The 21514-nt window shown below is 46.6% G+C and overlaps 1 protein-coding gene across 1 annotated transcript in view; it reads left to right on the top strand.

The window, feature by feature from the left end:
• Positions 1-21514, top strand: part of lrp11 (low density lipoprotein receptor-related protein 11) — a 48129-nt gene extending 26615 nt beyond the window's left edge. Inside the window, exons 6-8 of the mRNA XM_070891006.1 lie at positions 10886-11056; positions 18240-18341; positions 20516-21514. Coding sequence (XP_070747107.1) covers positions 10886-11056; positions 18240-18341; positions 20516-20670 — 428 coding nt within the window. The 3' untranslated portion in view covers positions 20671-21514. The remainder of the gene's footprint in view (positions 1-10885; positions 11057-18239; positions 18342-20515) is intronic.

Genomic DNA, 21514 nt, shown 5'->3' with positions numbered 1-21514 from the left:
ATGTGTAAGCAAGCGATTAACACGTCAATTTGTATGCATGGGAGGAGCCTATTCGGCCCATCGCTCTTCAACAGGAGTTGTCTCCTTCAATCCCATTTCCCCTCCCATTCCCCCTATCCTTTTTATATTCTTTCAGTGGCACCGCGAGAGATGTTGCATAATTTTTATCCAAAACTAATAGGGCGAGACTTTCCACTTCACATCGCCCATCTATCGTCCAAAACGGACCTCTATCGCCCATTTTGAGCAAAAAGTGGAAACTAGGCCCAAAATATCGCCGGAAAAACAGGTGCCTAAGTTTCCACTTTGATCGCTGAGATGATTGCCCACACCAAGGCCCATCCCAAGTTTCGGCACCTAGCATGCACTTCGCAGAGCCGATGCAAGGCCTAAACGAGTGCTGAAAAATAGTTGCTTTTTCAGGGCCTAAGAGAAGGAAATGGGCACTACGGGACACCATTTTGAACTTCGGAGGATGGGTGCAGAATTAGTTGTGAGTCATTTAGAGAATAAAATTGAAGAAAATTGTACTCCGATATTTGGGACAGGGAATATAAATAGGTATTATCAACTTATTTATGCTAAATAGTTTTCATATATTGGAATTATTTTGTAAATAGCTTTTACATAGTGAAGTTATTTAATGATATTGTTGGGGCCTATCAAACTGATTGGTATACAGCTTAGAGAGTACAGAGAGTGCAGACTACAGTGATTAGAGAGTATAGAGTAGAGAGATTATTAAAATTAGTGTAAGTAATTATTGATAGTGATGGGGCCCATGCGTTCCCTGCCTTTAATGCAACTGCTCACACACTGGTTACTGAAAGGATCAATCGAAGAGGTGGCAGAGAAATGCGTAGACGGAGACGAAGACAGAGGAGGAGACCGTACAGCCAATGAAGGTACTTGGAAAAGCAATCCTACCTGAACTTGTCTGAAAATGCTTGTCTTAGGAGGCTGCGATTCCAGAAGGAGGTCATCGATGAGATATGTCAACTCGTCAAGGATGATCTGCAGCCTTCCAGCACCATCAGAACCGTACTGTCCGTTGAGGTGAAGGTTACTGCTGCCCTAGCCTTCTATGCATTGGGATCATTTCAGGCTTCAGCTGGCGACATCTGCCATATCTCTCAGCACGCTACACACTGCTGCATTCGACAGGTGACTGAAGCCCTTTACGCTCGCAGGATGGACTTCATAAGCTTCCCAATGACCAGGGAGGCACAGACCGAGAGGGCTTTGGGTTTCTCGAGAATAGCATACTTCCCCAAGATGAAGGGAGCAAATAGACTGCACGCACATTGCCCTGAAAGCACCCTTAAAGAACGCAGAGGTGTTTCGTAACAGAAAGGGATTCCACTCACTAAATGTGCAGCTTGTTGTCGACCACAATCAAACAATTATGACAGTAAATGCTACATTTCCTGGCAGCATCCATGATGCGCACATCTTACGTGAATGTGCTATCCCTGACCTGTTTGCCAATCAGCCAGAAGGTCACGGTTGGATGCTGGGTGATAAAGGATATGGCCTTGCCAGTTGGCTCATGATCCCTCTGTGTAATCCTGTCACTGAAGCACAGAAACGGTATAATGAGAGTCACATAGCGACTCGCAACATCGTTGAAAAGACAATTGGAGTTCTAAAGCAGCGCTTCAGATGCCTGGATCATTCCGGAGGCAGCGTCCAGTACCACCCTGATCAGGTAGAAGAGTTTATTGTGGTGTGTTGCATGCTGCATAACCTAGCTATAAAGAGAGGACAAATAATGCCAAATCATGCTGCAGGTCCACCTCCAGAAGGAGATGAGACAGAAGAGACAGCCGGTGAAGATGAAGAGGAGGAACAGGCGAGAGAGGACGCGGGCGAGGACATAGGGGAGTTTAATCAGCATGGCGATCTAGCACTGGTACCACCACACCTTTCCTGAAGACCAGTAGCCAGTGGCAGTTACACGGCTGCTAAGCTTTTGCGTCAGCAACTCATTAATGAATACTTCGCATGAACTATTGTTGATATTCAAACGTTCAATTACAGTTATGGTTAATCAAAAGTTTCATTTCCGTGTGGAAACAGAATAAACAAACACAAATGCATGAAAAACTGTACATTGTAAAATTAATGTAACTGAGAGAAGGTACAAAAGTTGTAGAAAAACTTTTTTTAATTAAGCAACAACATTTTTTTAATGAACAATGAACAACACCCTCCCTCCAACCCCCCACCCCCCGCACCAACCCACCCTTCCCTCAAAATCCCCAAAACGTTAAAAGAAGAAGAAATTGAACATTTAAGTATTAATAACAAGTGACCATTTTAGTAAGAATAACAAGAGAATAATAAAGTGATAATAACAAGTGAACATTTTTGAAACAAGTGAACTATTGAAAAGCACTCCCCCTGCGGCCACATTTCCTTCCAGATCCTGTCCCACCCCGTGTTCGAACCCCACCCGCCCGTTTTGGTCTACACAGACCGACACCAAGACGTTGTGCAGAGTGGGACGGCAAGACTTCCTGCCATGGTGGAGGTAACGGAGCGGAAGCAGAAGCCTCAGGCTCTACTTCCAAGTCAGGAGGAACTGTGTCCTCTGTACTCGCTTGTGTGCTTGAGGTCTCGCTGCGAGTGGACACGACACCTTGGGGTGCAGTGCCGTGTCCAGCCAGCAACGCATGTCATTGGGCATTTGTTGCGGCTGTCTGCTCCCTGATCGCCTCCAACGTCTCCCGAGCAGTCTGTGACTGCTCAGAAGACCAGCTGGAGAAGCGCGAGCAGAACTCGCTCCAGGTTGTGGAGAACTGCAAATCCATTAGACGCACCAGCATCCGTGTTCTCACTCAGGCCAACATCCCCAGCATCGAAGCATTGACCACGCTCGATCAGTTCTGATGGACGAGCCACATCGTCTGCATGCCCGATACGAAACTCCCAAAGCAAGCGCTCGACTCGGAGCTCCGACACGGCAAGCGAGGCCCAGGTGGGCAGAGGAAATGGTTCAAGGACACCCTCAAAGCCTCCTTGGAAAAAATGCAACATCCCCACCAACACCTGGGAATCCCTGGCCCAAGACCGCTCAAAGTGGAGGAGAAGCATCCGGGAAGGCACTGAAAACCTGGAGACTCTTTGCCAGGAGCAAGCGGAGGCTAAGTGCAAACAGCGGAAGGAGCACACAGCAACCCAAGCACCTCACCTACCCATACCTTCAACCACCGTCTGCCCCACCTGTGACAGAGACTGTAGGTCCCGCATCGGACTCATCAGTCACCTGAGAACTCATTTTTAGTGTGGAAGCATGTCATCCTTGACTCTCAGAGACTGCCTAAGAAGTAGAGAATTTGTTTTATGTGGAGTGCTTTAGCTCATTTAGCTGAGATATCTTCTCTGCTTTCCTCCCTCAGCCTCTATTGAGTGACGACTTATCCTCGGTGATTTCAACCTCCATCTTAACTCTTGCTCTCCTCTGTTTACTGCCCTTCTTTCCTCCCTAAATCTCTCTCTCCATATAAACTCTTCATCTCACACACACAGCCACCCTCTCGATCTTCCCACGTGGCCTCATCGTTACTATTATGACACAGTAATCTCTGATTATTTCTATCTATCGCTGTCCAACCACATTCCCTTTCCCCCTCCCAACCCAACTTCTTTCTGTGACTGCCCCTGAAAAAAAAACTCTCCCTCAAATCACTTGCCACTGCACTTTCAAATTCCCAACTATCTAGCCTTTGGCCTACAATGCGTCGTGATATTTCTGCAGCTAAATTTGCTAAATCACACCCTCTCTACCAGCTTTAATGTTCTTGTCCCCACTAGAACCATTAAAATCTCTCACCCTAATCATTCCCCTGTTATACCCTTCACCTCCGCCCCTTAAGTCCAAGGGATGCAGATTTGAACATCTTTGGCGGACAACTGGTTTAACCATCCATTGCCAGATCTGGCTGAACTACTTAAAGCATTATCGGGTCCCCCTCCCCTTCAAATCTGCTGTCATCACCCCTCCCCTCAAAAAAACCCACCCTTGACACCCCCTCTGTCTTTACAAACGACTGCCCCATTTCCGACCTCCCTTTCTTCTCCAAAGTCCTTGAAAGTGTTGTCTCTTCCCAAATCTGTGCCCATCTTTCCTGCAATTTCATGTTTGAATCTCTCCAATCAGGTTTCTGGCTGGCACACAGTACTGAAACGGCCCTTGTCAGAGTCACAAATTACATTCTTTGTAACTGTGACATTGAGAAACTATCCCTCCCCATCCTTCTCGATCTATCTGCAGCCTTCCACACTGTTGGCCACTCCATCCTTCTCCAGCGCCTCCTCTGTCGTCCAATTGGGTGGAATTACTCTAGCTTGGTTCCATTCTTATCTATCTAATAATAGCCAGAGAATCACCTATAATGGCTTCTCTTCCCGCAACATTACCTCTGATGTCCCCCAAGAATCTATCCTTGGGCTCCCTCCTATTCCTCATCTACATGCTGCCCCTCGGCGACATCATCCGGAAACACAACTTCAGTTTCCACAGGTATGCCGATGACACTCTGATCTATCTCACCACCATCTCTTTGGAAAAAGAGTGGGAGAGCAATAGTGATAGGGGATTCAATTGTAAGGGTAATAGATAGGCGTTTCTGCGGCCGCAACCGAGATGTCAGGATGGTATGTTGCCTCCCTGCTGCAAGGGTCGAGGATGTCTTGGAGCGAGTGCAGGGTGAGGGTGAACAGCCAGTTGTCGTGGTGCATATAGGTACCAACAATATATGTAAAAAACGGGATGAGGTCCTACGAGACGAATTTAGGGGGCTAGGAGCTAAATTAAAAAGTAGGACCTCAAAAGTAGTAATCTCAGGATTGCTACCAGTGCCACGTGCTAGTAGGAATCGCAGGATAGCTCAGATGAATACGTGGCTTGAGGAGTGGTGCAGAAGGGAGGGATTCAAATTCCTGGAGCATTGGAACCGGTTCTGGAGGAGGTGGGACCAGTACAAACCGGATGGTCTGCACCTGGGCAGGACCGGAACCAATGTCCTAGGGCGAGTGTTTGCTAGTGCTGTTGGGGAGGAGTTAAACTAATATGGCAGGGGGATGGGAACCTATGCAGGGAGACAGAGGCAAAAGATAGAAAGGAGAATAGTAAAAGTGGAGGGCGGAGAAACCCAAGGCAAAAAACAAAAAGGGCCACATTACAGCAAAATTTTAAAGGGGTAAAGTGTGTTAAAAAGACAAGCCTGAAGGCTCTGTGTCTCAATGCGAGGAGTATTCGGAATAAGGTGGACGAATTAACTGCGCAGATAGCAGTTAATGGATATGATGTAATTGGCATCACTGAGACATGGCTGGGAACTCAACATCCAGGGGTATTCAGCATTTAGGAAGGATAGACAGAAAGGAAAAGGAGGCGGGGTGACGTTGCTGGTTAAAGAGGAAATTAATGCAATAGTAAGGAAGGACATTAGCTTGGATGATGTGGAATCGGTATGGGTGGAGCTATGGAATACCAAAGGGCAGAAAACGTTGGTGGAAGTTGTGTACAGGCCACCAAACAGTAGTAGTAAGGTTGGCGACAACATCAAACAAGAAATAAGGGATGTGTGCAATAAAGGTACAGCAGTTATCATGGGCGACTTTAATTTACATATAGATTGGGCTAACCAAACTGGTAGCAATGTGGTGGAGGAGGATTTCCTGGAGTGTATTAGGGATGGTTTTCTTGACCAATATGTCGAGGAACCAACTAGAGAGCTGGCCATCCTAGACTGGGTGATGTGTAATGAGAAGGGACTAATTAGCAATCTTGATGTGCGAGGCCCCTTGGGGAAGAGTGACCGTAATATGGTAGAATTCTTTATTAAGATGGAGAGTGACACAATTAATTCAGAAACTAGGGTCCTGAACTTAAGGAAAGCTAACTTCGATGGTATGAGGCGTGAACTGGCTAGAATAGACTGGCAAATGATACTTAAAGGGTTGACAGCGGATAGGCAATGGCAAACATTTATAGATCACATCAATTGAACTTCATCAATTGTACATCCCTATCAGGAGTAAAAATAAAACGGGGAAGGTGGCTCAACCAGGGAAATTAAGGATTGTGTTAGATCCAAGGAGGAGGCATATAAATTGACCAGAAAAAGCAGTAAACCTGAGGATTGGGAGAAATTTAGAATTCAGCAGAGGAGGGCAAAGGGTTTAATTAAGAGGGGGAAAATAGAGTACGAGAGGAAGTTTGCCGGGAACATAAAAACTGACTGCAAAAGCTTCTATAGATAAGTGAAGAGAAAAAGATTAGTGAAGACAAACCCTTGCAGTCGGACTCAGGTGAATTTATAACTGGGAACAAAGAAATGGCAGGCCAATTGAAAAAATATTTTGGTTCTGTCTTCCCGAAGGAAAACACAAAAAAACCTTCCGGATGGACTAGGGGAAGGAGGGTCTAGTGAGAAGGAGGAACTGAAGGATATCCTTATTAGGCGGGAAATTGTGTTGGGGACATTGATGGGATTGAGGGCCAATAATTCTCCGGGGCCTGATTGTCTGCATCCCAGAGAACTTGAGGAAGTGGCCCTTGAAATAGTGGATGCATTGGTGATCATTTTCCAGCAGTCTATCGACTCTGGATCAGTTCCTATGGACTGGAGGGTAGCTAATGTAACACCACTTTTTAAAAAAGGAGGGAGAGAGAAAGCGGATAATTATAGACCGATTAGCCTGACATCAGTAGTGGGGAAAATGTTGGAATTAATTATTAAGGATGAAATAGCAGCGCATTTGGAAAGCAGTGACAGGATCGGTTCAAGTCAGCATGGATTTATGAAAGGGAAATCATGCTTGACAAATCTGGAATTTTTTGAGGATGTAACTAGTAGAGTGGACAAGGGAGAACCAGTGGATATGGTATATTTGGACTTTCAAAAGGCCTTTGACAAGGTCCCACACAAGAGATTGGTGTGCAAAATCAAAGCACCATGGTATTGGGGGTAATGTAATGGCATGGATAGAGAATTGGTTGGCAGACAGGAAGCAGAGAATCGGGATAAACGGGTCCTTTTCGGAATGGGAGGCAGTGACTAGTGGAGTGCCGCAGGGCTCAGTGCTGGGACCCCAGCTCTTTACAATATACATTAATGATTTGGATGAAGGAATTGAGTGTAATATCTCCAAGTTTGCAGATGACACTAAACTCGGTGGTGGTGTGAGCTGTGAGAAGGACGCTACAAGGCTGCAGGGTGACTTGGACAGGTTAGGTGAGTGGGCAAATGCATGACAGATGCAGTATAATGTGGATAAATGTGAGGTTATCCACTTTGGTGGCAAAAACATGAAGGCAGAATATTATCTGAATGGCAGCAGATTAGGAAAAGGGGAGGTGTAACGAGACCTGGGTGTCATAGTTCATCAGTCATTGAAAGTTGGAATGCAGGTACAGCAGGCGGTGAAGAAGGCAAATGGCATATTGGCCTTCATAGCTAAGGGATTTGAGTATAGGAGCAGGGATGTCTTACTGCGGTTGTACAGGGCCTTGGTGAGGCCTCACCTGGAATATTGTGTTGAGTTTTGGTCTCCTAATCTGAGGAAGGACGTTCTTGCTATTAAGGGAGTGCAGCGAAGGTTCACCAGACAGATTCTAGGGATGGCTGGACTGACATACGAGGAGAGACTGGAGCAACTGGGCCTTTATACACTGGAGCTTAGAAGGATGAGAGGGGATCTCATAGAAACATATAAGATTCTGACGGGACTGGACAGGTTAGATGCGGGAAGAATGTTCCCGATGTTGGGGAAGTCCAGAACCAGGGGACACAGTCTTGGGATAAGGGGTAGGCCATTTAGGACTGAGATGAGGAGAAACTTCTTCACTCCGAGAGTTGTTAACCTGTGGAATTCCCTGCCGCAGAGAGTTGTTGATGCCAGTTCATTGGATATATTCAAGAGGGAGTTGGATATGGCCCTTACAGCTAAAGGGATCAAGGGGTATGGAGAGAAAGCAGGAAAGGGGTACTGAGGGAATGATCAGCCATGATCTTATTGAATGGCGGTGCAGGCTCGAAGGGCCGAATGGCCTACTAATGTACCTATTTTCTATGTTTCTATGTCTCTGATTTGTCACATCCAATATTAGATGAACAGAAGTTTCCTCCAACTAAATATTAGCAAGATTGAAGCCATTGTCTTTGGTCCATGCCACAAACTCTGGCAACAGCCTGAAGCTGAGGAAGACCGTTTGCAATCATAGTGTTGTGGTCAGAAACTCATCTCGGGGTTAAACACATGTCCACTCCATCACCAAGGCTGCCTACTACCACTTCCATCGTTCAACTCCGACCCTGCCTCAGCTCATCTGCTGCTGAAATCCTCATCCATGCCATTGTTACCTCCAGACTTGACTATTCCAATGCTCTCCTGGCCGGCCTCCCATCTTCCACCCTTCATAAACTTGTGCTCATCCAAAACTCTGCTGCCCATATCTTAACAAATCTCAGTGACCCATCACCCCTGTGCTTGCTGAAATTCACTGGTTCTTGGTCCGACAATGCCTCAGTTTTAAAATCCTCGTCCTTGTTTTCATATCCCTCCATAGCCTTCCCCTCCCTAACTCTGTAGCCTCCTCCAGCCCTACAAGCCTTTGCGATCTCTGCGTTCTTCCAATTCTGGCATCCCCAATATTAATCGCTCCACCATTGATGGCTATGCCTTCAGCTGCCTAGGTCCTTGGCTTTAGAATACCCTCCCTAAACTGCGCCTCTCTACCTCTCCTCTTTTAAGATGCTCCTTTAAACCTACCTCATTGATCAAACTTTTGGTCACCTCTCCTGATATCTGTTTCTGAGGCTTGGTGTCAAAAATGTTATTTATTGATTACGCTACTGTGAAGCGCCTTGGGACATTTTACTACGTTAAATGCGCTATATAAATGTAAGTTGTTCGTTCTGAGACACAAGGTGCTATATAAATGCAAGTCTGTCTGTGAAATTATTTAAAAGCACTCTCTAGATTCTATTGGAGTTTTTCTAGAGTTTATTAGAAAACATACAAGACTCGCCTCTGAGTCAGAAGATTGTAGGTTCAAGTTGCGCTCCAGGAAATTGAGCACAAAAATCTCGGCAGTACTGGGGGAGTGCTGCACTGTCAACAGTGCTGTCTTTCAAATGGGATGGTAAACAAAGGCTCTGTCTTCCCTCTTAAATGAACATAAAAGATCCCATGACACTATTTCGAAGAAGAGCAGGGAAGTTATCCCCGGTGTCCTGGCCAACATCACTAAACCAGATTATCTGGTCATTCTCATATTTGTTACACCTTGTTGTGCGCAAATTTGCTAACTCGTTTCATCAACAACAACTTGCATTTATATAGCACCTTTAATGTAGCAAAACGTTTCCTACATTACAGCAGTGACCACACTTCAAAAAGTACTTTATTGGCTGTAATGTGCTTCGGGATATCTTGAGGGCGTGAACAGTACTATATAAATGTTAAGGATCTAGTCAAGAGACAGAACAATGGAATGTACCCCTTTATTCTGTACTGAATGCTACAGTTAGCAGCATCTGGCCAACCCCCATGCCTTCTGTCGCACTCCCTTTGTGTTTAAATACCTTGTGCCATAGCCGTGCTTGGGGCTACTCGCTCCTGACCTGCCCGGCAGCAAACCCCAAAACAGACTGGTCTGGACTGTGGGAAACCAGCACGCCACCCAGCATTACCATATCTGGCCAGCCAGCTTTCGGGTTTTCCTGGTAGCTGAAAGAGCCAGGGACACGCCTGGTATGAAAGCAGCTCTTCAAACCCTGACTGACAGCAGTTTATGCAGCAGATCACATTCCTAACAGTTAAGAAGCAACTTAGCATCTCGTCGGCAGCATAAGAACACCATCACTTCCAAGTTCCTCTCCGAGTCGCACACCATTCCGACTTGGACATATCCTTCATTGTCACTGGGTTCAAATCCTGGAACACGCTACCTAACAGTACTGTTGGGAGTATCTTAACCACACGGATGGCTGCGGTTCAAGAAGGTGGCTCACCATCACCACCTCAACGGGCAACTAGAGATGGGCAATTAACCATGCCTATATTCCAAGAATGAATAAAAGAAGGGGCTGTTTATTTATCTGACGCGAGGTCAGATGCTCCTGTAAAGTGCCTTGGAATACCAATCTGTTGCTAAAAGTTTAATCTGTGCCTTTGTTACCTCCAGACTTGACTATTCTCACGCTCCCTTGGCCGGTCTCCCATCTTGCACGTTACATAAACTTAAGCTCATCCAAAGTTCTGCTGCCCATACTCTACCTCATACTAAGTCCTGTTCACCCATCACGCCCTGCGATCGCTGACCTACATCTGTTAATGCCTCAATTTTAAAATTCTCATCTTTGTGTTCAAATCCCTTCATGGCCTCATCCTTCCGTATCTCTGTAACCTCCTCCAGCCCTACAACCCTCCGAGAACTTTATGTTCCTCCAGTGGCTTCTTGTACACCCCCAATTTCCTTCACCTTCCATTGATGGCAGTGCCTTCAGCTGCCAAGGCCCCAAGCTCTTAAATTCACACCCTAAACCTCTCTGCCTTGCTACCAATGTTCCCTGTGATTTAATTTTGGCTGCACGCACACGAGTTTTCTCCATTGAGAAGCCAGCCCGTGGCCCACGTGGGACCTTCGTACAGCCGTGCAACTAAACAGGAACATTGCTCTCTACCTCGCTCTCCTCCTTTAAGATGTTCCTTAAAACCTTCCTCTTTGACCAAGCTTTTGCTCACCTCACCTATTAACTCCTACGTAGCTCGGTATCAATTTTTGTCTGATAATGCTCCTGTGAGGTGCTTTGGTACGTTTCACAACATTAAATGCATTATATAAATGCAAGTTGTTGATTTTGGTTTGCAGATTACTGCTTGGCTTCTCCCATTATGGGTCCCTGCGAGGGCCACTTCCCGCGCTGGTACTTCGATAGCGCCTCGGGAACCTGTAGACACTTCATCTACAGTGGGTGCCAGGGCAATCGGAATAACTTCCTGCAGGAGCTAGACTGTAAGAATGGATGTGCAGAAGTGCAAGGTAAACATGGTTAATACTAACCCGAGAACACGCTTATTCTTTAAAAATTAAGGTGCGTGCGCGGTCTGTAATTCTAAAGCAAGCTCGGTTGACACAGTGGGCATGATAATGAAAGAAAGAAAGTTTTGTATTTTTATCACGCATTTCACAACCTCATAATGTCCCAAAGTGCTTTACAGCCAATGAAGGATTTTTTTTTAAAGTACTGTCACTGTTGTAATGTAGGAAACGTGGCAGCCAATTTGCGCACAGCAAGCTCCCACAAACTGCAATGTGATAATGACCAGATCATCGTTTTTGTGATGTTGATTGAGGGATAAATATTGGCCAGGACACCGGGGAGAACTCCCCTGCTCTTCTTCAAAACAGTGCCTTGGGATCTTGTACGTATATGTGAGAGGGCAAACGGGACCTCAGTTTAATGTCTCATCCAAAAGTCGTCTCTCCCTTAGTACTAATTTGAAGCGTCGGCCTAGATTTTTGTTCTCGTTTCTGGACTGGGACTTGTACTTCCTGACAGAGGCAAAAGTACTACCAATGAGTCAAGACTGACACAGCTGAGTCATGAGGGTCTGGCTCAGTTGGGTGGCCTATGGGAGATCGAGCTGAGGCCAGTTGCTCCTAGGTTCTCACTAACTTTCTCTAAATCTTGTCTCTAGTTATACCCTTTCTTCTGTCAGTTAAACACGTGTTGGTTTTGACAGATTCTGCTGATGTTTAAACTTTGTACATATACATTCTTCTGTTATCATAATCCTGTCTTGCCTCCATGAGTTATTACCATTGCCGGTGCCTCCGTTACTGGTGTGTGCCCCATATCTTGAAAACAAGTTAGGTCTTCCTTCATCCCTTCCCACCCTTGCTGTTCATACAGCGTGTTTCTGCTAAGAGAAACTTTCCCCCCCCCCCCCCCCATTTGGCCACCTCTGTTATTCCTGCAATTGATCTTTTGTTCATTAACGAACATCTTTAGGGACCTTGTTAACTGAACATCCATTATTCACACACTATCTCTTGCACATGGTGACTCCTTTGAATTTGGCTTTACTATTCTGCAGCTTTTATCCTTATCTCCTTCACCCCGAGGTCAGTGCCTGCTGTTTTCAGTGCAAGAGACACTGAGTCTACCGGTTTAATCTCAAGCATGAACTAAATTCTTATTAATCGTGAATTCTTTCTAATATTTCTACACATTCCCACCGTCAACTACTTTCACGTCTGTGGGTAAAATATGATCAATGTGAACAACCTAACCTGTCCATCCATGATCAAACAGCTTGACCAAATATGTGCGAGGACCATATATCTTCACCACTCTTCCTGGTAACCACTTTAACCATTTATGGTGATGGTTCTTCACTCTCACCTAATTTAATTTCACTCTTCTCTCTTTTACTCTACCTCTGTCATGATTCTCTTTCTGTCTTAATTGTGTCTCTTCTACGGACTGTGCCAAGTTTGGTTTTAACAACGAGAATCTGGTTCGTGGCTGTCGTTTGAGAAACAACTCTGCTGGTGTTCTACCAGTAATTGTGTGAGGAGTATTACAATACGTAATTAGAAAATTAGCCAATTTGTGGTCCAATGACAACTGTCGTTTCTTTGGATTTGGATCCAACATTTGTTTGATGAGGGCATGTTTTACAATTTGTACTGTGTGCTCTGCTGCACCATTCGAAGCAAGGTGATACGGTGGAACCTTGGTATGTTTCACACCATTTTTGCTCGTGAACTGTGCAAATTCTTAACGAAATTGTGGTCCATTATCAGAAACAATTTCTTCAGGGAGGTCAAATGAAGAAAATAATCTTTGTAAAATGTCTAATGTTTTACTTGTTATTTTCCACATTGGAAACACCTTGACCCACTTCAAATGGCTATCAATCACAATGAACAATTGTTGTCCTTCTAGCTCAGCAAAATCGATATTTTGCCACACCCTGGGAGGCCATTTCCATGGCTGTAATGGTACTGATGGTGGTTGCTTGCTTACTGATTGACATGTCGTACACTGACTGACATGTCGTACACTGACTGACAATGTACTCTATATCTTTATCAAAACCTGACCACCATAAGTAACTGCGTGCAAAACTCTTGGTCAAGCACATTCCCAGGTGCTGGTCGTGGAGTTCTCCTAATAAGTTGGACCTGAATTTATTTGGTATAACCACTCTAGCACCCCACATGATACAATCTTTATCGACTGATAATTCATTCCTACGAATGAAGAATGGATGAATATCTTTGTCTGTTACCTGGTTTGGCCAGCCATTTGCAATATAATCATACATCTTTGACATAACTGGGTCACGTTTGGTTGCTCTACCAATCTCTTCAGCTGTGACTGGCAGTTCATCAATGTATGAAAAATAGAACACTTCTTCCCTATCGGGTGTAACTTGTGATGGGGAAGGCAATCTAGACATAGCATCAGCATTACTGTGATCAGCTGATCATCTGTATTCAATATCATATATATATGCTGACAAAATCAAAGCCCATCTCTGCATTCAGGCTGCAGCTATTGTTGGAACTGGGGACTTTGGATGGAGGATTGCTGTAAGAGGCTTATGGTCCATAACGATGGTAAACTTACGACCATACAAGTATTTGTGGAACTTCTTGACCCCAAAAATTAATGCCAAAACTTCCCCTTTCGATTTGTGCATAATTACGCTCACTGGCACTGAGAGTGCGTGAAGCAAAGGCAATTGGTCTCTCCTCCCCACTACATAATACCTGAGAGATCACTGCCCCAACTTCATACGGAGAGGCATCACATGCTAGCTTGATCTCCTTAGTTAGGCATAGTGAACTAACATGGTGCTCTCTACCACTTTGTTTTTACACTCCTTAAATGCTGTATCGCATTCTTCTGACCACTTCCAATGGACCTGTTTTTTCAACAGTTCATTCAGTGGATGTAATACTGTAGTCCAATTTGGTAGGAACTTCCCATAATAGTTCAAAAGACCCAAAAATGATCAAAGTTCAGTGACATTCTTAGGAATGGGTACATTTCTGATTGCATCCAGTTTCCCCTTGGTTGGATGTAAACCACATTTGTCTATTCTGTGCCCTAAGTACTCCACGGAGTTTTGAAATAACTCACACTTGCGAGCAGACACCCGTACTCTGTGCTTCTCTAGCCATTTGAGGACTTCATTCAATATGTTATTATGAATTTGCCTGTTTGGTGCTGAAATTAGTATGTCATCTAAATAACATACTACCCCTTCAATACCTTGCAAAATCTGGTTCATCACCCCTTGGAATGTGGCAGGGGCGGAAGACACTCCAAACGGTAGCCTATTAAATTGATATAGGCCTCGATGAGTGTTTATAGTCAAACATGACTTGGACTCCTCATCTAGTTCAAGCTGTAAGTAGGCATTCGTAAGATCCAACTTTGAGAAGATCTGACCACCTGTCAGTGTTGTAAACAATTCTTCTACATTTGGCGATGTATTGGGGACATTACCCTCTAGAACCTGGTTTATGGTACTTTATAATCACCACACAATCTTACCTTACCATCAGACTTGGGTACAACAACAATGGGTATAACCCAATTACATAGATCTATCTTAGAGATAATGTTCTCAGTCTCTAGTCTTTTGAGTTCTTGCTCAACTTTCTCCTTGAGTGCGTATGGTACGGAACGTGGCTTGCAATAAACTGATCTAGCGTCCTTCGTACCCTGACACTCACCTTGGATCGGACTGCCTGTTTCGCAGAACACTTCGGATAGTTCTTGATGACATCATCCTTTGATGCAAATCTCATTTCAACACAAAAAATCTCACTCCAATCCAGCTTCAGTGATCCCAAACAATTTCTTCCCAGTAAGGCAGGCTTGTCTCCTGCCACTACTAAGAGGGGCAAGCTCTGAAATTGATCCTTGTATTTCACTGGTACGGTGATACGACTTACCACAGGAATGTTCTCTCCCGAGTTGCCTCGCAACTCTATCTTGGATTTCTCCAATGAGAAATCACGCAATTTGTCGAGATATAGCGACTCTGGTACTACACTCGTGGATGCACCAGTGTCGATTTCAATGGGTATCTTGGTTCCTGCAGCATCTATGTGGATTATGATACTTTTTGAATCGCTGTTAGTTAACCTCGTGCATAGCTCTAAAACCTCCTCATCCTGTTGTTTTTCTTCCATGCTGTGTAGTCTCTGGGGATGTCTACTCAAAGCTTTGAAAGCTGGTTTACCCTTCAGTCGGCATACTTTTGCAAGACGCCCAGTTTTCCTGCAGATGAAACACTCTGCCTTCACATATGGACAACTTTGAGCAATGTGTTGTCCCAGGCTCCGATAGTAGGACTTCAATGCAGTGTTACCATTGCCAGTTTCTGAGACCTTGGGGCCCAACTGCCTTTTACTTTTAACCTGCAGGAGATTCACCTCGGTTGTCTGACGACTGGAAATAGTATGAAATTCTCAAGAATATTGGTCGGTAATGTTCATTGACATAACTGTTTGACAAGCTAAATCAAAAGTCAAGTTAGGAGTTGTCAGTAACATTCTTCAGATCTCATCATTTTTATCCCACAAACAAAGCAGTCACACGAAAGTTTTCGAAATTACAGTGAATAGATAGCTTTTTTAATGCTACAATGTACTCACTGATATTTTCTTCAGTTAACTTATCTCGTATTCCGAAACGATAACTTTCAACAATTTCCAGGGGCTCAGGGCTGTAGTGCTGAGAATCTGCTTAAGAGTTGTGTCCTTTGGCTTGACAGGCACAAGCAAATTTTTCAAGATTTCATATACCTTGGGCCCTGCTTCAGTTAAGAAAATAGCCCTTTGTCGTTCCAACACCACCCGGTTATGGTTTTCATCATTGGAGACTTCTATGATATTATTTGTAGTGAAAAACATTTCTAGCCGCTCCACATAAGCTCTGAAACTTTCATAGTCGCATTGAAACTCCCTCCAAACGCCCTATTATTCCCATAGGCGCGGCCTTCTGGACTCTGGCAGTTCAAACAAGTGTGCTTGTAATTTACCTTGGATTTGTAGCTGTTAATCAAAACAGAAGCTCTCAAAATCTCTGTCGGTTGGCTGAATCCTCCACCAACAAAAATTTCAGCTTTTTTTCCCGATAATCCCATCTTCATCGCCATTGTTATATCTTCAGTAACTCACAAATATACACACAGCCTTAAGATGGCAGAACACAGATTATAAACAGCACTGGCTGCAGTGCCACAGGGGTCCACAGGTGGAGCTATATATATTACTGGCCCGTTCACTCCTGTTCAATCTCACTCTATCCTACTCTCTCTCCAGTTCACTCTCACTGCCCAGCTCTCTCTCCTGTTCACTCTCGCTGCCCTGCTGTCTCTCCTGTTCACTCTCGCTGCCCTGCTCTCTCTCTCCCCTGTTCAATCTCACTCTGCCCTGCTCTCTCTCCTGTTCACTCTCACTGCCCTGCTCTCTCTCCTGTTCACTCTCACTGCCCTGCTCACACTCCTATTCAATATCCCCCTGCCCTGCTCACACTCCTGTTCACTCTCACTGCCCTGCTCTCTCTCCTGTTCACTCTCACTGCCCTGCTCACACTCCTATTCAATCTCCCTCTGCCCTGCTCACACTCCTGTTCACTCTCACTGTCCTGCTCTCTCTCCTGTTCAATCTCACTCTGCCCTGTTCACTCTCCTGTTCACTCTCACTGCCCTGCTCACACTCCTGTTCAATCTCTCTCTGTGCTGCTCACACTCCTAGTATTGCCTGGATAGGTGTTTCATTGTTGTCATGACATAAGGTATGCGTGGTGGCCCCAACCTGCGTGGGAACATCAGCAGCAGGCCGGGGCCATAAAAGGAGCGGCGAGCGATGGCCCTGGAGCAGCGTGGCAGCCCCAACCTGCGAGACTATCAGTGGCAGGTCGGGGCTACAAAAGGAGCATACCACTACAGGATACAGCACGAGCCAGTCGGAAGGACAACTGGATTGGCGTCATTATAACCCAGGTTGGTGATTGGAGGATACTGCAGGAGCGGTGAGGTCGGGGCGAAGGAGAGGCATGAGTTCGGGGCCAGAAAGAGGCGAGGGCCCAGGGGCAGCACGGGCCAGCCCACACTGCAATATGTGTGCGCACTAGGTCAGTGCAGCAGAGCTGGTCTCCAGTCGCCTTGGTTAACCCTTGCCACTGGACCAAGACCTAGCTCTGTCAAGCCCGTGTGGTGGCTGGTGTGCAACGGTCACCACCCATTAAAAAAATCCACACAGGCATCTTCCACCCTTCAGGATGTAGTTCGGGATCTGGAATATTAGGTCCTTCATTGAAACACCTGTGAACTCATTGAACTCATCCCTTTTTGGCGTGACAGGAAGTCATCCTCGATTCGAAGGACTGCCTAAGAAGAAGACCTAAGGTAACAATTCCACCCCACTAAATTCTTCCTAATCAAAGGCCTCGTCACTGATCACTCTGCTTCACACTTCTACCTCCTTGCTAGAAATCCATGATTGACAATTCTAGACATGGGTGTTCTCCCAGTGTCCTGACCAACATTCCCTACTCAGCCAACACCACCAAAAATGGATTAACTCGTCTTTCATTCATATTTTGTAAGTGGGAATTTGCTGTGCGGAACTTGACTGCTGTGTTTGCCTGCAATACAACCGTGACTGCACTTCCACAATTAATTTCTTGGCTTTGAAGCACATTGGGTCGTCCTGAGGATGTGAAAGGCGCTATATAAATTCAAGTTCTTTCTATACAGACACCACCTAAAGACATATCGCCTCTCACAACCCACACAGTAGTGCCATTCAAACTTATCAGGTGTACTTTTCTCTCCCCATTCCTAGTACATTATCCCTGCTGTACCATTTACTGGATGTGCTGTATGTCTCTCCCCATTCCCAGTACATTATCCCTGCTGTACCATTTACTGGATGTGCTGTATGTCTCTCCCCATTCCTAGTACATTATCCCTGCTGTACCATTTACTGGATGTGCTGTATGTCTCTCCCCATTCCCAGTACATTATCCCTGCTGTACCATTTACTGGATGTGCTGTATGTCTCTCCCCATTCCCAGTACATTATCTCTGCTGTACCTCCAATTGTTGATCGAGCAAACAGTGAATGAGCAGCTGTGTTATGCGGGCTGGCACAGCCTTGTTACCGAGCTTGTTTTCCGATGTTTGTTCAGGTGACGACTCTCCAGAGACGAGTTCAGTTGAGACAAGTAAAGACGACATCCTGATGTCTAAGATCGGCCACGGGAGAGGAGGCCACCCGGTCCCAGAATCAGGTCAGTCGTGTATGTGATCTTGGCAGTGGGCTTTGTTTGGACACCGGTTTCCCCAACACCAAAGAGCTCCTCATCCCGGCTGTGCTGCTGTGGGCAAAACACTGAGTGGGAGACAAACCTGAGAGGGGCAGGGGCGGGCAGGGATTGGGAGAGCCTGCACTACTGTGGATAGCTTGTAGAGGGCATTGTCGAGTGCTATCGGTAGAAGGTTATAAAAAAGCTGGAGTGGCAGGCCCTGGAATATCGTGACCCCCTGACCTGCGAGAGAACTCCCCTGCAGCTCGGGCTATAAAAGAGCTGGAACGGCATACCACTACAACTTCCAGCGCGAGCTGCTTCAAGTGTGCGACGATTTTGAGGTGGGCGACTGGGTGACATCAAGACCCAGGTTGCCGTTTGGAGCTTGGGCAGGAACATTGGTAGGGCCCAGGTACAACAGAGGAGCGGGAAGGTCGGGGCGGATGAGCGGCGAGAGCTCGTGGCGGAGGTGTGGCGAGTGATTGAGGCGGAGGAGCAATGAGAGATCGTGGCTGAGATTCAGCGAGTGATCATGGCGTTGCTTGGCGAATGTTTGATGCGGAATTTCGGTGAATGTTTTTGTGGCGGAAGAGTGCTGAGAGATCGTGGCGGACGAGCAGTGAGAGATCATGGCGGAGGTGCAGTGAATGAGGGTACAGGGTCCAGAAGAGCCGAGGGCCCAGGGGCAGCACGGACCAGCCCACACTGCGATATGTGTGCGCACTAGGTCCGTGCAGCAGAGCAGGTCTCCAGTCGTCCTGGTTAACCCTTGCCACTGGATAAAGGCCTAGCTCTGTCAAGCCCGTGTGGTGGCTGGTGTGCAACGGTCACCACACGTTAAAAAAATCCACGCACAGGCATCTTCCACCCCTGGAGTTCAGGACTGGAACATCGGGTCCTTCATTAAAGCATCTGTGAACCCATGTGGAAGTAAGTCATCCTCGTTCCAGGGGCCGCCTATGATGATGATGGTAGAGGGTCCATCTGCCTGCTTATTATTGGATGTAGATAGTTACGCAAACCCTTTCGCAGATCATAGAATTGTACAAAGCAGGAGGCCAGCCCATTAGTCCCAGTCTCCTCCTCCTTGCCCCATTACCCTGCAACATTTTTCTTTTTAAAATATATATCCAATTCCCCTTTGGAAGTTATTATTCACTCGTGCCATTCTATTAAATCTCCTCTGCACCCTCTCCAAGGCTTTGGTCTCTTTCCTAAAGTTTGGTGCCCAAAATTGGACACAATACACTCCATCTGAAGCCTAACTGGTAGTTTAGCACAATATCCTCGCTCCTATAAGATGAAGGTATATAAACACGTGCCTCGCTATCCCACAGTGGCTGCCGAATGCTCGCTCACACTGTGCAGCCTGGCCCATCAGGAGCCTGTATCAGGTAATCCTGGGCAATTTTCCCATCAGCCTCGTCTGCCACGAATGTCCAGAAAAAACTCCGTCCCCCATTTTCCACCCAATCAAAAACCTTTTGGCTCCTGGTCCACGTACCCTGCAGGCCCCTCTCCGCTGCGGGAGTGCTCCTGTAGGAAATGGGTCCCTGCAGGTCGGCATCGAGCGCCTCTGCTCTGCCTCAGCCATATGCTTTGCTGCTGATCTCTACCCCTCCTGTTCAACTATTTTGTAGCCAGCCTCTTGGGTCTCTGAATGACAGCCCCTGGATCAGAGCGAGCTTGGTCTTGGGGCGGGGTGAACAGGGAGTGGGTGTGCGGGTGGGGGCCGTGTGCAGGGGAGGAGGCGGCGTGGGTGGACGGACACGTTGCGGGGGGGGGGGGGTTGGGCATGGGCGGACGGACAGGAAGGCGGTGTGGGGGGCCGCGGAAGGGCACTGTGCAGGCGGGAGGGGGGGGGATGGCTGGGGGTAGGGGCCGGGAAGGTACAGTGGGGGAAGGCACAGTGGGGACGGCTGGGTTTGGGAGGAGGGACTGGGGGTGAGGTGCAGTGGGGGAGGCTGGGTGTGAAGGATGGGTTGTGGGGGGGGTGTGTGAGGGGCTGTAAGCCACAATGTTTTGGGCACGCTAGTTAGCCCTCTATCTTCCAGTAAAGAGCCCTGGAATCTTTCTTTCCCCCCCCCCCCCCAACTCCTTTTCTTCATTCTGAGGATGTGCTGGGAGCTGACCGTTTGTCCAAACTTGCCTTGCAGGAGCTGTGCTGCCCTTGGCCCTGGGACTTGCCATCACCGCCCTGCTCCTGCTGATGATTGGCTGTCGGCTGCAGCTGGTGAGGCACAAACTGAAGAAGGTCCGGCCCATTACATCCGAGGAGTCAGACTATCTGATCAATGGCATGTACCTGTGAGCCGGGAACAGTACAAGAAAAGGTCCCTCTTAATAACGATCATCGTAGCAGCGTGCTTCTCGATGTAAAACAAATCAATGTGCGTGTGTATTTATGTTTATGTGGAACGCAGTAGAACCCTTTGATTTTATTCCAGGCAAATCTGGCGGGTGTTGGGCCTTGTTTCAAAACCAATTTCAGACCAAACCAGCCCTGTTGCCATAGTGATATACTTCCAAGTAGCCCTGTCAAAAAGACTTGGTGGTTGATCGAGTGTTTCTCATTCACCACCTTGCGCTGGAACTTTTAACCCTGTCGACTTCTGCTCCTGCCTCACTGCCTCATGCAGAAGAGGTTTATCCTGTTTAATAAGGAGCTCAGCTATGCTATCCCATCGATCGATAAGGACCCAGCCGCTGTGATCCTGCACTGGGCATATGCCAGGTGAATTCCCCCTGTGTCGCCGACAGTTTCTCTGCCCGAGGACACGTTTCTGCTTCCCCTTTCGGGTAGTGCTGTGACCAGATTCCCCACCATCCCCATATTATGTCCATGTAAATTTGTGCCAATGTTGGTACCACCTAGAAACGCTTAGCAGCAGTTGGAAAGTAAGAGTGCAGAATATCGGGAACAAAAGTAGTGATAAAATACAATACTGCCAACTGCACAGAATCTGAGAAATTTCTAACCCCGAAGGAGACCACTCGGACCATCGCGTGCGCTAGTTTAGAACAGACGGTATATCCTGTGCGCAAACAGTTGAACTTCGTACAATTAGAAGAGTTTCCTTTTTAAAGATTCCACTGAATACCAACAATCCTTGGCTCCTGGATCATCTCTAATAAATGGCATTTACCCAGTGTGA

Source organism: Pristiophorus japonicus, chromosome 9 (genome assembly GCF_044704955.1).
Source record: "Pristiophorus japonicus isolate sPriJap1 chromosome 9, sPriJap1.hap1, whole genome shotgun sequence".
In the NCBI taxonomy this organism is placed as follows: domain Eukaryota; kingdom Metazoa; phylum Chordata; class Chondrichthyes; family Pristiophoridae; genus Pristiophorus; species Pristiophorus japonicus.
The sequence above is the reverse complement of the archived record's forward strand: the minus strand, read 5'-3'. Positions and strand labels throughout refer to the sequence as shown.